The sequence below is a fragment of the Sander vitreus genome, chromosome 5, assembly GCF_031162955.1.
Source record: "Sander vitreus isolate 19-12246 chromosome 5, sanVit1, whole genome shotgun sequence".
In the NCBI taxonomy this organism is placed as follows: Eukaryota; Metazoa; Chordata; class Actinopteri; order Perciformes; family Percidae; genus Sander; species Sander vitreus.
Genome location: NC_135859.1, coordinates 25,315,059 through 25,330,800, shown reverse-complemented (window position 1 = coordinate 25,330,800; position 15,742 = coordinate 25,315,059). Strand labels below are relative to the sequence as shown.

Below are 15,742 nucleotides of genomic sequence, written 5' to 3'. Positions count from 1 at the left end.
TCCACCCTGCAGCCCTTTGCTGCTTGTCATTCCCCCTCTCTCTCCCCTTTCATGTCTTCAACAGTCCTATATAAATAGAGGCCTAAAGTGCCCACAAAAGAAATATATATTTAAAAGTTTTAAACAGCAAGGCATTATCTCCACCTTGATTATTATGTTTTCAGATAAAGTGGTTAGAAAAATATTCTCCTGTCTCTACATAAACCATTTAAAATGTATTGTCCCAAGCTGAAAAGAGCGCTGTTCTTAGTTCATGAAAAGTTGATGTCTTGGAGATCCGTTGTTTTCAAAAGACAGCAACACAAAAAAACTGATCAGGTCGGCAATCAGTGGCATACAGTCCCCTCATGCTGTCACCAGTCAGCATATAGCACACTGAATAACACCCTTGAAAGTATATCACTGCTCATGTCATTTATATCAAATAGAGGTTTGCAAAGATTCAGATTAACACCCCAAAAATTGTTCCAGAAACAGTTATTATGTGTCCCCTGCCTCAGGTACCACTAACCTACAGTGAAACCAAGTCACTGTTAACAAGTTGTAACTACACGGTTGCTTAATTTCCTGTCTTCCTGTCAGGGAAACTTGTTGCTCTGTTAACAAAGTTTATCACAGGTTTTGTGGTAACATACATATGGTAACATCAGCTAAACAAAGAAGAAGACAAATGTTGATCAAAATTGACTGAATTTTCTCCTTTTGCCACCTGAACGCTCATAGTGTGGAGCAAGTCCCCAACATGATATTGAATCTGTACTCACAGGGGAACAAACTCTACATATTTAGAGGTGGTCTAACATTGCCACGTTTTTATGCTGAACAGATTATTAAACCAAAGCAAGGTGAGGTCAACATTCACAACACATGATCAGCGAGCACATTGGAACAGGGGCAAAGTCTGTAAATACTGACTAAACAAATAGACGACTCCTGATTCATTTGAGATACTTCCTAATGAGGTTAAATTTGATCAGCTTTAGTAATCGAGCAGAAAAATGGAAACAGAAACACAAAGTTCAGGTTCTTACCTTCAGTCCAGAGACAGCTCCCCTCAGGTGTACGACTGGGAGGGTAAACTCACTGGAGCAGAGTGCCGTTTCTATTGTGGGTGTGCTGATGAGGGGGCAGTGTGTGTGTGCGTGCGTGCGTGTGCGTGTGTGTGCGTGCGTGTGTGTGTCTGTGTGTGTGGAGAGAAGGGCGAGAGTAGGGAATGGGAAAAGTGAGGAAGAGGGAGAGAGACGTACGTGCGTGTGTGGGTGTGGGTGTGAGCGTGCATGTGTGTGGGCGACTATATTAGCTCCTGAAACACCCTCAGTAAATATCAAAGGAGTGTTTAAGCTTGTGCTTAGGATATACACAGGTGAATGAATATATGCTCACATACATAAATGTATGCATGTTTTATCAGTTGGACTGTGTGTTTTATTAGTTTGTGCTAAAAGTCCACCAGTAGAATTTATGGCAGCATTAGAAGATTTAAAGTAACAGCTACCTTTGTCCACAAGGCCTCAACTGAGAGGTAAGTTATACCCCTTTGACACCTGGAGCTTAACCAGGGTTGACTTTGTGTTTGAAAGGGTTAACCCGCGTTGATCGACTAGATTAAAACTACTGAAGAGCAGAACACTTCTATAGAGATTAACCAGAAAGAAAAAAACTCCTTAAATACAATGACCTGCATGAGAGAGAAAAGAGACTTAACTTCTGTTTCCCGAAGAAAGCGCACCTATATCTTGAGGGTCCTCTGTGTTTACAAGAGCAAAGAGTCAATACTAGTCCCCCAGAGTCAAAGTTTATCTCAGACAGCTACCTATTTTCTTTTTCATTTTTTTCATTGGTATTTCATTTTATTTGCTTGCTAATTTACTGTACTGTATTTTAACAAATGTTTGTCATGTGAAGCACTTTGCGACTTGTAAAAGGTGCTATATCAAATAAACGTATTCCTCCTAAAATCAAATGTGAAAGAACAGGAGGCAGAAGTGAAACGTGTACGTGTGAATCCACATGATTTTCTTTGACTAAATTTGAGTGTTTTCTTTCATTCAACACAATGTTTTAGAGATCAGTTTTAAAGAGGTTCTCCAGACGTTTAATATTGCACTTCCATAAAGTTGGGACACTTGAAAGACTGAGATGAAAAATGATTGTCAGAACTGACATATCTGGAGTTTTTGACCCCAGTGTGCATCCTACATTTACCATAATGCAACTCAACACCCATGTCTTACAAACTCCACCTGTTTGTCATGCAGACTTTCTGTTATAAATATGTAGTCTTTAAACCCAAGCCGAGATGACCCCCCCCCCGATGACATCATCAGGGGTTATTTTCACACAGACTCACGCAAATGTTGTCACACGTCGAATAGTAGCCTACTCCCCTTGACAAGTAAAGGAATTTAAAAGCATTAAAAATTGGTGGTTTCATTTTAAAGACAAAACTTATCAAGCGTGTGTTCGTGTGACTGAATAGAAACACAGGTAAACCAAATGATTGTAAAATGACATCACAAACCTAGAAACCTAATCTTTACTGCTGGCAAAGTGTATGACATGCTGATCAGAGGAGTGAGAAGGTACAAAGGTAACATCTGCATAACTCCCAACATGCAGGGATCACCAATATTACTAAGATAAAATAATAGAATGCAATACAATCATAGAAATACAAATTGAAATGAAGTCAAAGTACCTTTAACAGTCATTTAATTCACCACATATTGTCCTTTCAAAATAACAGAATTGCTATGAATCCTGTCCTACAGAAGATTTTACAGTTGCATAAGAGTAAGAAATACACTGTTGTCTTGAATAAACCAAAATGTATTTGTCATCTATATGAGAATTTTAATAATTCAAGTTAAAAATGCTACCAAGAAGGACCAGTGGTGTCAGAAATCATATTCATGTTCCCAGTATTGGAAACCCAAGCAAACTGTATCTGATCTGATCTTACAGCAGTGTGATCTGTTGTTAACTTAAGTCAATTAAGGTTGAAAAACCCTTAAAATGGGCAAAAATATTCTAGCAAGTGCATTAGGGTAACTTGTGTTACAAACAATTGTTTCAGAATTCATTCAGGTGTAGGCGTTAAATATTCATTAAATATCTAATGTGCAGTACATTTCTTTTGTTCAACATTTACTATTTGTACAACACTGTACAGTATGTTGTTGCCTTCTGCAGCGATAATGCAGCACGGATCAAAAATGAACTTCACAAAAAACAGAGACTTCACAAAGGAAACACTGCATTCATCTTTAAACATCTTGAAAATTCTAGTAAAAAACTCACCCACCCCTACTTCACAAAAAAACAAAACATACACCCCCCCCCAACAAACATACAAACACACACAGACAGCTTTGAGCACACATGTTGCAGTGTCATGACTCCTGCAGAGAGCTTTCATTGTGCTTCTTACAGAGTTACCTCCTTAAATCTTACTAACTTAAATCTTAAAGACCATTTGAGGGCTCTTAAAGGAAATCTACAATTACTTCAATCTATTTGAACCTGACGAACACCTCGATTGAACATAACTTAGTTTTTAGACTGTAGACTGAGGTTGCAAAAAAATTTTGTTTTGCAAGTCACAAGTAAATTCTAAGTGTTGACGCATAAGTGCCAAGTCATGTCAGTCAGGTTTGGGGTAATTAATAATATGCACTGAGATGACACAGCATCCAAAAGTTTTTTTTTTTTTTTTTTATCTTTACGTTTTGGGAGGGTAAGTTAGGACGCTGGTGTAAAAATCAAAGTTGAACTGCAAGGCTTTTTGAATTTTGTTTTTTAAAATATAAAGTCATCAAATTTGTAGTTCCCGTCTGACTCAAGGAGATGCTTCAAGCTTTTTGACTTGCATCCACACCTCTTGGGGTTTCTGTCTTTAGCAACATGATTGTCCAATCTAAACGGTTTTTTTTGTTTCCTCTGGAGCTATAAATCTTCATGCATGGCTCTGTGGCTGCGTTTGTCCAGCCAGGCCTGCAGCAGAGGAAGGTTGGTGTCCATCCAGCGGATGTTATCCTCGATGGTCTCGTAGCTCTGCCGGATACATCTCATCTCCGAGCCCGATTCCTCAGTCAGAGAGCCGAAGAAGCCTCTCACCTAGGACAGAGTAGGAGGACTTAAAAACATATCCCACATTTTACATGACTTTGAATAATCTGCATTCATGTAATAAACGAGCCTAAAACCCAAAGCAGCCACGTTTGTGTAGTCAGACTGTAAGCAAAATTTAGTTTCTACAATTACTAAGTGACAAATCCAGATACACAAACTGTAATTATCTACGTATAATGTCCCTTTGCTGTTGAAAGTAGTTAAAATGTTAAATACAAAACAGTTGTATTTTACAACCAGTGCTCAACAATCTGGTTTATAAACTGCTGTTCATTGCTAATCATTATTTTTCTCATTTGAATAAGTATAATATAAGAGTTTTTTTTATTTTTATTTCTTCTTAAATTAGGAACAAATTACAGCAAAAAAAGGAAGGACAGGACACAAGGAAAACAAATGGGACAAAGGCCCAGGAGTGGATACATAAAAAATAAAAAAGCCATGTTCTTGGGGCATCAGCACACACTTTCTATAGACAGACAGAAGTAATGGAAGCCCAAATGTATTGACACAGCCTTCCTTACCTCATCTAACATCTCCCTGGTAGAATACTGGTTGGTCACCCCAGTCACCATGTATGATACGGTGCTAGAGCCCAAGTCAAATCTACAAAGCAAACAGAGACAAAGTTCACAATACACAATTCTTCATGGAAATACACAAGAATGCTAAGGCTCTACAGATTTACGCTACAGTACTAACAAATGGAGTTTTTCAAAAAAGCTATGTCATTGATTTTTTTTAAATCTTGAAGGTCTAGTAAAATGACAAACTCCCAAAACACCCAACTGTTGGCTTAAATACTGAAATTTAGATGTACTTTAAATATCTACAGGACTTGTCCGACACCAAGTTATTTTAAACTGCAGCTTTAAGTAGATCTTGATTTAAGAAGTATTTTGCTAACATGAAACATTCTTGGATTAAACAAAATTGCAAAACTTTGGTAAAAATGAAAGAGACATGCGTAGCATATGCATGATGGGCTGACTGACTTCTTAATCAGGGTGTGCCAGTTGGCTCGGAAGAAGTCCCAGGCCAGTTTGTAGCCACGGGGGTTCTTGCTGACAGAGACGATTACATCTGGGAGGTCCTGAGTCTTCATCACCTCACCGTGGAGGCTCTGCTCCATCATCCTGCAGACAGAAAATAAGGGCAAGCAGAAAGGTATAGATATTTTGGTAGTAGTTGGAGAGTATAAAAAGAAAGGGAAACTGTTTGTTCTAGACTTTATCCTTGCACTATTGGACTTATTTGCACTACCACCATGACACACACTCTCATAGAGCACCTTACCATGCATACTGAATCACAGGGTCAGTCCCTGCCCTGTCACTGCAAGTGTCTCATGCTTATACATTCCTTAGTACATTCATGTGGATTTTTTATTTAGTATCTTTTCTTTTATTGTCCATATTATTCATGTGTAATTGTTATTTTATCATCCAGTTTATGATGTATGTGTATGTTATGTGTGATGTCTTTAAGCTACAAGGACCTTGAATTTCCTCTCTCTCTCTCTCTCTCTCACTCTCTCTCTCCACACACCACTGTAGCTTGTCCTGTAGTGGGCTGACGGCCATTGCAGTCTTCATGCGGCTCTTTACAGACATTTGCATCGAATTGCGGTACTTCTCAAACAGGAAGTCCCACCCCTCGGGTGTTCGAGCTCCAATCACAAACACAGCCATGGTGATGTCAACAGCGAGGCTAAAAACAGAGAAGGCTTTCAGTTCAGTATCAACTATCTGAAAACTTTGAATCTTTTTTTAAACTTTTAAAGTAGTTATAAATACTGAAAACTCAGCTCTGAATACAGGCAGTATTTGTGAGAAAGAATCGCAAACAAATATGTAAAGGGAAATGTTGGTGTGCTATTTCATGACCACTGACCTCATAGTGCCATCAGAGTCCCTCCAGCTGTTAAAGAGCTGGGTGGCTTTGGTCACACAGGGAGCATAGTTCCTGACACATCCAAACAGCAGCAGGTAGCTCCTCAGCATTCGCTCAGACACTGATCCAGAGTCAGTCCACTCCTGCCGATCAATCAGCCCCCGGAACAGATCCACAATGTAGTCCTGAGAAACACATGCAGTCAGTATATAAAGCAGTTTTTACAACAAACAAATATGAAGACATGACTTTAGAAACTTGTGATTGGCATTTGTCATTTTTCTTTGGACATTTTACATACAAAACAATCAATGAGTTAATCAAAGAAATGTTGAAATAATTTTCAGTTTCAGTCCTAAAGCTATCCTTAAACATTATATTTTTAAATCTAAACTATCATCATTCACAAAAGAAAATAACTAAGGTTTCAACTATATGCTTCCTTAATGTGTAGTATTCTGGTTCTATGCATGAGAGCAATGCTTTGTTTGAACTGCCAGAAGTACCAAGGAGCACTCTGCTTATACAACATGTGCACAGTCCATTGTTCTTCAGGTTTTTTTAGTACTTACTGTATGCAAAGGAACCATGACTCAGTGTATATGTTTCTTGCTACACAGAAGTGCTTGCAGTTTAAAAGGTTACTTGTGGAGTTTTTGACCTCGAATAGCACTATGTTTTGGGGGTCCCCTTTTTTTTGGACACACATGCACATTCCTGCCAATGGTTTCACAATATTTCACTGGACCACATGTAGTGGTAATGAAAAAAAAACAAAAGCTCTTACTACCTTGTACCAACTGGGGTGTTTAAATAAGACATTTTGGAATTATCACATTCATAGACAAGTTTGAATGTCCCAAAAACCATTTGAAGCCGTTTGATGACACGTACCTAAGAGTTCAAGCAGTTTCAACTTACTTACTTTTAAGACAGACTGGTATGCAAGATTGTTTATGAATTTCCTGACATACATGGAATATGTTTTGTGACGTGCCATGAATGCTGCCTTCACTAACCTTCATCTGGTTCTCCAGAGCAGCCATGTCTCTCTTCTCCATCAGTTTGTAGAGAGGTACGAGTTCTCCGAAGCCCTGAGTCACAGCCATGATCTCAGTCTCTCTGGACAGGTACAGAGACAGCTCCAGAGCCGTGTCCAGCCTCACCTTCTCTGTACTGTAACACACATGAAAGGCTTCAAATCAACACCATGCCGCGCTTATGTCCATTTTGGCCAACATTTAATTGTAGGCTAGCCTGACGTCGTCATACTCAGAGTCTGATACTGCTGCTCTATTGGGCTGTGATTATGGGGCGTGTTTCAACCGAACCAGGAAAGAAAATGCCTCTGCACTCAATTTGATAGACCTACAACCAATCAGAGCAACAGAGTATGTGACGTATGTTGAGCAACGCATAGTTGTCAACAGAACTCAACTGCATGCACGCTGGAAGAAGTAGAAGAAGAATGAGTGTAAACGAGTACTTACCAACATGATCATAATTATTGAGAGAAATAGTAAAGGTGAATGCATATATGAACAAGTTCTCCGTTTAGGATTAGAACTCGATAGCCTGGATGCCAGCCGAACTTAGCCCCACCCACAACATTTGAGGTGACGTGGTTGATTACGTTACTGTTGATCATCTGTCCATCATCATATAAAGCTTGCCCTGAAAATTTGATTGGTCCGAACAGCTCTGGTTCGAGCATCGTTGCTCCACAACGGATCAAGTACAGACCGAACTTCCCGACCTCAAATGTTGTGGGCGGGACTAAGTTCGGCTGGCATCCAGTCTAATTGTATTTTAAATATTCAAAAACACAAACGACCCTGAGCAAGAAAGAATCCCATTTCTTCCACAAAGTTAGTATTAGGCTACTTGTATTTCTGGTAATTGTCAATGTGATTCAAATTTAACTTAGAGCCAATCAGATTCCATTACTAAAAGTAGTTTTTATGCAATGGAGGCCTCATGATACGATATCATCACGATACTTACAATATTCTGCGATGTATTGCAATGTATTACCTTTTTTTCCAACTTCAAATCTTTCCCAATTTCAAATTATGTCCCCAAAAGGAAACCTCGTCAACATCGGTTTTATCTAAAAAGTTAAATGTATCTGTTTGTTCACCTCACTTCAATTTTTGTGCTGCAAATTGGGATTGTCAAGCAGACAAACTGACCAACACATACATAATAATAGATTGATGCCTGGCGTCAGTGTATCGATACAGTATTGCCACGGAAAATATCGCGATACTATGCCCCCCCCAATGCAATGCAGGATAAACAGCAGATTCAACTGTTATTTTCCGATCTTTAAACAGACCTGACCAGCTGGAAGACGTTGTGGATGAGGCTGGCGCGGTCGTTGCTGCTCAGGGCTGTGTGATTGTGTTGCAGCAGTTTGATAATGGAGTTCCACCCGTCGCCTGCATAGTGGACCATGTAGTAGCCGCTCATGTCCACATTGAACTTCACCCAGTCCACCTTCTCCGGCAGGTACAGGACATCTGCATGGAGGAGGAGTAAAGACAAGCTTTGCAGTGAAGAGGAATTGTAGAATTAAACTTTTATGAACAATATGTGGATAAATGCTAATAAATATAGCAATATAAAAAACCAACTCATCACACTGAGCAACACACTCACCAGTCTTCGTCTTAAGCAGGAAGCGGTGGATGGTGTTGGAGGCGCTGGTCATGTAGGTCAGTGGGATCTGCCACAGGAACCTAACAACACACAACAATCATTTAAAAAACCCGGATAGCTCAGTTAGTAGAGCGGCGCCCATATATAGAGGTTTACTCCTCGACGCAGCGGGCCTGGGTTCGACTCCAACCTGTGGCCCTTTGCTGCATGTCATTCCCCCTCTCTCTCCCCTTTCATTTCTTCAGCTGTCTTGTCAATAAAGGCCTAAAAATGCCCAAAAAATAATCTTAAAAATACAATGTAACAATTACTGAAACTATAGCAAGTAAAGTTGAAACACTTCCCTGCATGCTTTAAATGCAGCTACACTTTACATCCCAAAAAGGAACCGTTTAGAAAACTGCAGTTTTGCTTTTTTAGAAGTCAGAAGTTGCAACCAATGATGTAGCAATTTGGCAATAAATTGATATATTTTTGCACAGTGTGTGCAGTAGTTAGAAATTCCTTCCTTTGTCACAATCTGGTGGTCGTATAGAGAATGACACCGTGGCTTTAGAGTATGACTGATGATGCACACTCGCGTTATCTGCCAATTAATCTCAAATAATCTGGATTCATTTAACATGTTACCCTTCAGTGAGGGAGTAGTCGTCTGTCTTCAGGTAACGCTCCTGACTGAGCCTGACCTCCCGACCTCTGACCTCCACAGTGACCAGCGGGAAGCCTTCCTGCAGCGTCCAGGTGTCCATGATGGCCCTGACATCCAGCTCATCACCGGAGTACCATTTCTGCGTATGCGCGCACACACACACACACACACACACACACACACACACGAGAGTACTATAGCAACATTTGAGAACTACAGAAACACAGAATGTGAGTTCTTAGCAGCAAAGTATCATGTATGGAAATATTAAAAACATCAACAGAAAACAAGATTTCTGCTGGGAACCATAAAATTGGAATGCATGAAATTCCACCTTTTTTCCACTAATTTAAAGGTCCAGTGTTTAACGCGTTTAGTTGTTCATTATCAAAATCTGTGTTTCCCGTTCACAAACTTGAATATTTACCACCACCATCAATTCCAAGTATTCCTTTTGGCTTGGAATTTTACATTTGCATTTGCATGAACTGGGGTAGACGCTCCATATTCATGCGTCATCTTGAAATACGTTAGCTGGTAAGGGACATACAGGACATACTGCTCCGCCTTTCGCGTTTTCGCTGTCACATGATAAACTCACAGGCGCTGCTAATGCTGCTAATGGGTATCATAGCTTCCCGGCCCCGGCAAGTTTGAAGAAGGAAACGTGGAGGACCACACGTATTCAAAATCCAAATTTCAGGAAGAGGAATCTTCTTCTTCGCCCAGAAAAATTAAAAGGATATTGAAAAGAGCAAGAGACTTTTTGAAAGCGTGAAGGCTACCGTAGCTATAATACCATAGACAGTATATAAACTGGACCAACAGATTCCGTTGCTCTGGACGGAGACCAGTGAAGGATATCAGAAGCACTTTTCCGGTGAACGCTGAGCGTTACTGCGCAGCCTCTAACTGAGAGAGACAATGTAAATGTGACGTGAGCAACCTGTCTGAAAGTTGTAAGTCTTCTGGTAGCTGTGCCAAGAGAAATCTCAATCATTCTGAATCTTGAAGAGAGACGGAGAGCGTAGGTATATGTAAGGAGATAACATGGGCACAGGCTAATTATTGCTAACTAAAATCCTAGTTAACATTAGTAATTAAACTTAAACAGCTAATGTAAGACAAAACTGCCTACGAGCTTCTCCTGTACTGTACGGTAATTCCTCTACTATGCGACAGTAAGTCGATATGTGATCTCAACGCTAGATGGGAGAAATTCCCACACATTGGACCTTTAATAAAAAAAGAATATAAAACTTGCTGAATATAAAACTGGCATGAACACTTACAGAGGCTCCAGACTGGAGGTCACGTTTGGAGCAGAATTCTTTGTGTTTCATCCGGCCTTCGTCCAGATCATCTGAGCTGCAGATCTGGTGGGGTGACGCACAAAACTTTAGCAGAGAATCATATCCGTGCCAACATGGACACACTTAGGCTTAAATCCCAAACACACTAGGTCCCATATGATGCGTCATTCCCTCCACAAAAACTTGTAAATGGCGAACAATAACAACACTTGTTTTAAGCTCTAATGTTAACGTTACATCAGCCATTGTGATGTATCCCTCAACCACTTCACTCACATTAGTTAGGCTCTCCCACAGGTGGCTGTTGACAGTGTTTTGGTAGCTGTAGCGCTTGAGGTATCGGATGATGCCAATCTCAAAGGCTTCAGGAGTCAGGAAATCCCGCAGCATATTCAGAATACATGCTCCCTTTAAAAAAAGAAGGAAAAAAAAGGAAACAGGCGTGCTGTAAATGAACAATCCAAATACTTTCTGTTGGGTGATTAATTGATTTTTTTTGTTTCGACTGCACAGTTTGGGTTCAGGAATAACTAATTTATGCAAATTATGATTTATGCTCAGATAATCGTTTGCACAGTTCCACTATACAGCACAAGTGCATCAACACCACATGGTTGGTCCTCTGACAGAGCAAGGCTGACCTTGTCATATGAAACGTCGTCGAACATCTCCTGGATCTGTGTGGGGTTTTCCACGGGTGTGGAGACGGGGTGAGAGGAGCTGAGGGAGTCTACCTCCATGGCCTCAAAACATTTCCCCAAGAAGAAGTCGTCCTGGGAGAAAGAGAGAGGAGGGAGAAAATGTGAGAGTGGAAGGAGGAGATAAGATGATGATCAGATGGATGTGTATGCTCTGACTGGTAATTCACATGTTCTCTAAAGGCCGCTTTATGGTTCTGCGGAGGCTCCACGCAGAGCTTTCGCCGTAGCCTACGTAAGTGGCCTGATGTTTATACTTGTGCGCTGGTGTGCGCGTCAAGCCGGCATGTGTGTGTGGGGAGTGTGTTACAGTGAGGGAGAAGTGAGAGAGTGACGGCTATTTGCTTCGGAGCGAGTACTGACTCTAGAGTCATAGTGAGAGAAACAAAGTGTCTCCCCTGTGTTTTCTGACCAAGGTGGGCAATCTTTAGCAGGAAAAGTTAACCCTCTCCTTGATTTCATGTTGTTTATGGAGAAGGAGAACCAGGAAATGAGTCGGGGGAAATGCAACGCTACGATGCGTCGCTGCGACGTGTAGTTCCATTTTTCGAGAGGTGCACGTCAGGCTACGGCGTAGGGTCCGGCGTAGACGCAGAGGGGTCTGCGGGGGTACGCCGTCGATTCGACACAGAAGCATAAAATGGCCTTAAGTAAGATACAAGTCAGGCCACAGGACTCGGCTCTCACCACTTGCAGCTCTGGGTAGGTGATGTCGAGAGAAATAAACTCCATGAACTTGGCGAAACCCTCATTGAGCCACAGGTCATTCCACCACTCCATCGTCACCAGGTTCCCAAACCACTGGACAGGAAGAAATACAGATTTGTGTGCAAGAACAGTATTTAGCATACAAATGCATCTTCAGAGGTTCAGATCTGTAACTACTGCACATGCTGACACTTAGTCTCAGCTTGTAGCACGAGACAGTGGCTTCCAACTTCAATCCTCTCCTCATAAAAGCAATTTTTCACCAATTATTTCTATCTTTCAAAAAAAGTTGCAGGCCAGCTACCTGGTGGGCGAGCTCATGGGCGATGACTTTGGTGATACCCAGTTTGTCTGAAGCTGAGGACTTGTCAGGGTCGAAGAGGAGGCCCGTCTCTCTGTAGGTGGTCAGCCCCCAATTCTCCATCGCCCCTGACTGGAAGTCAGGGATAGCAGCCAGGTCTGCAGGGAACAACAAGCACATAAATACAACTACATATGGTACATTCACGTCACCCGCAGTTCCAACTAGTTGTTTCTTCAATTCTGCTCTGAAACTACTACTAAACACAAATACCTTTTTTTAGATGTTTTATACATATTGCTGTTTTAATGTCTTAAAAAACTTTTCCTACAAATTCTCTGTTCATTTAAGAGTGGACACATGTTTTATCTATTCAGGGCAAAGAGCACTTTTGAATTAACATAAATAAGCTGTTTGGTCAAAGTGACCTCACACCAAGCTGTAGGACATGAGATAAGATGGGATCCTGGATGTCTGCACAAAGGACAGACATTCACCATGCAAACCACATAATTTCCACAGACAATTGAGAGATCCTAAACAGACACAGAATCGTGACTTTGACACACCTTTTTCAATGGTTTACAGCGGTAGACAGGTGGTTATTTATGCTGATTCTATTCGATTCAAGTCCTTTCTTAAACTCTGACTACCTCAGTCAGCTTTTTGAAAGTTTAAACAGCAAACTTCATTTTTACAAAATAAATACTGCATAACTGGAAATATTGCTACCTCAGTTGCTTAATAACATGATAATAACAAGCATTGCCACTGACCCTGTTTGGGAAGCGGGTAAGGAATATCAAAATAGTCCTCATAAAAGTCCAACAGCTCGACGGCAGCATCCAGCGCAAAAGCTGTCTGGTTGATCTTCTCAGCTACAGCGTAGACTGAAATCTGACGGTAATCACAGGAAAGAGCAAACTCCTCAGTATTAATGTTACAGCAACAATATGGTAAGTTTTATCAATGGATGCATGGTTGTTACATGACCATTCAAAATGTATACTGTATATACTGTTGAACATGTCTCTCCAAAATATTGTAAATTAAAAAAGGTTACAAATATTGCATATAAGTTTGCAGTTTCTGAGTGAGAGAACTAAATGACGGCGTGGCCAGCGTCTGTTGTCCTCCTCACCTGGACACCATGCCGGGTGGTCTTGCTCACAGACAGGAAGTCAGAGACAATGTAGGCCACCAGGTAAGTGCTCATTTTTACAGTGGTGTCAAAGTGATCCTCAAGCAAACCGCTTGGCAACTCCACTGTTTTTACCTGAGAAACACAAGTGTGTAGGGATAAAAATGGAGAAAAGAAAGGAGAGGTCAACAGGTCAATAACAGACAGTGTACGGTGAATAAAATTAAGCTCAGCGTTAGTTCATGCAAGACACGGAAGTCATACGCCCGCTGATTTAATTATCATTCCTATCAGACACACACCAATCACAGCCATTCTCACATCAAGGCGGTCATTTTAAATGTGTTAAACTGTATTTACATTTGTTGCAATAAATGGTTAAATCTAAAGAGTGTTCCTGACCGAAGTACCTTTTTAAAAATTAGAATGGTTCTTGACTGTCTAGTGCGTTTCATTATTGAAGGTTGAAGGCAAACTCGTTTCTGTCTACCACTTCTTATAATTTCTCACTTGAACTTTACAAACTGATATTGCTATGCTCAAGTTTACCTTGGGCATGTTGGATATGGTTATGTGGCGTGGCTCTCGTATAATCCGTATGGTGAACTTGGCTTTGAAGGCGGGCTCATCAAAACAGGGGAAGGCTCCACGAGCAAAGGTGGCTTCAAACTGCGTGGATGCCATAACCCTAATAATGTAAATAAATAAAAGTTAAATAAAAGTTTTAAAATGATGATTAAAGCTGCTATATGTAGCATTTTCAAAATCAATTCATCATTGCCAAATTTGTTGTAGCCTATAATCACCATAAACAAATGACATCTTCATTAACATTACTGATAGCATCTGTCTCTCTTACTTGTGATACTGTTGATAGTGCTGTTTCTCAAAAAAATAAAACTACATTTCCCATCAAACCCATGCGCTTCCAGTCGCATATTTGTCTGGACAGACAGCATAATCACATCAGCAGTATCCAGTAATATCCAATCAAAAGCAGTTTGAAAAGGCCGCCAATATTATGGTCTTATTTTAATGCTTGTACATATAAATCCCAAATTAAGTGCTACTAATTCAGTGATGCTAAAATGCTACATACAACTCCCTTTAAAAGAAACGAATAAGTACTTGTGCTCTTACCGGACTTCCCCACTGCTGGTGCGGTAGCTGCTCTTGTAGAAACCGTGAAAGCTGTCAGATAAGTTGGCAGCGAACCTCAGCTGAACTTCATACCTCCTACCTTTGGTCAGCACCGAGTCCGACAGCAGGGCGAGCTGATGGAAACGGGGATACTCCAACACCTGGAGAGGCCTCACACCCTCAGGAGCAAGGAGCAACACATTGGATATCTGCATCTGCTTGGCATGGAGAACAATGATGCTGGTGTCTTCATGCACGTCCAGCTGGATACGAACAACGCCAGTGAAGTGGAGGGTAGTCAGGTTGGGGTGGATGGTCAAATCATAGTGGAAGGGGGAGATGGTTTTAGGAAGTCTCATGCGGTCCCAGGGGAATGGCTGGCCGTTGGTGGCTATGGGGACATCCTTGGCCTGACCATGACCTGGCAGCTGTGCTCCTGATGAGGGAGGAAAGGCAACCAACAGTAGCAGCAGCAGGACAGGTGCTGCTAACATGGTGACAATGAAAGCAGGAAATCCTCCCACCTGTAATCATACAAATATCATACAAATGCATGATTATGTTCAGAAAAAAAGCTTTATTGTATATTTTTTTCAAATGTTATTTGAATAACAAAACTTACTTCCTGAGGAACTGTTAATACAGATATCTTAGTGAACAGCCTTCACTGACTTTATTGTCCATGAAAGATTTAGTATCACACTCTTATGGGTGTCACATTTGAATATGTATCTCACTTTTCTAAACACTCTGTGTTGCATAGTTTATCAAACTACTGCCACGCAAACGCACAGTGAATAAGATAATGACAACGCACATATATGTGAGATGGAAGTGCAACACTTTCGATTTCACACAAATTTCCATTTGTATGGCCACGATTCACATATCCCTATCGTAAAAAAAAATGTAAACAAAAATGAGGCGTTATATCGTCTATGAGCTTCCATTCTCAACAGTAACCATTTGTATAATGTAGCTTGTAAAACATGGTCAACTTACCGTGTCGTCGCGCACAGTATTATCACAAATAATTCAAGAGTGAAAGTGAAACAGATGAAGGAAGAGTTGCATGCTGGGAGAAACCACAGGAAATATCAGTTATGG

The 15,742-nt window shown here is 40.8% G+C and overlaps 1 protein-coding gene across 1 annotated transcript; it reads right to left on the bottom strand.

Moving 5' to 3' along the window:
* Positions 1-2,518: 2,518 nt before the first annotated feature.
* erap1b (endoplasmic reticulum aminopeptidase 1b) lies at positions 2,519-15,742 on the bottom strand. The gene is made up of 19 exons (XM_078251227.1): positions 15,638-15,742; positions 14,636-15,159; positions 14,045-14,183; positions 13,496-13,630; positions 13,131-13,251; positions 12,358-12,512; positions 12,033-12,146; positions 11,289-11,420; positions 10,924-11,055; positions 10,627-10,710; positions 9,316-9,473; positions 8,686-8,765; positions 8,363-8,546; positions 7,044-7,200; positions 6,025-6,209; positions 5,680-5,841; positions 5,127-5,267; positions 4,656-4,737; positions 2,519-4,116 (listed from the first exon to the last, which is right to left on the bottom strand). The coding sequence occupies exons 2-19, from the start codon at positions 15,127-15,129 to the stop codon at positions 3,946-3,948; spliced, it is 2,826 nt and encodes a 941-aa protein (XP_078107353.1). The 5' UTR covers positions 15,130-15,159; positions 15,638-15,742; the 3' UTR covers positions 2,519-3,945.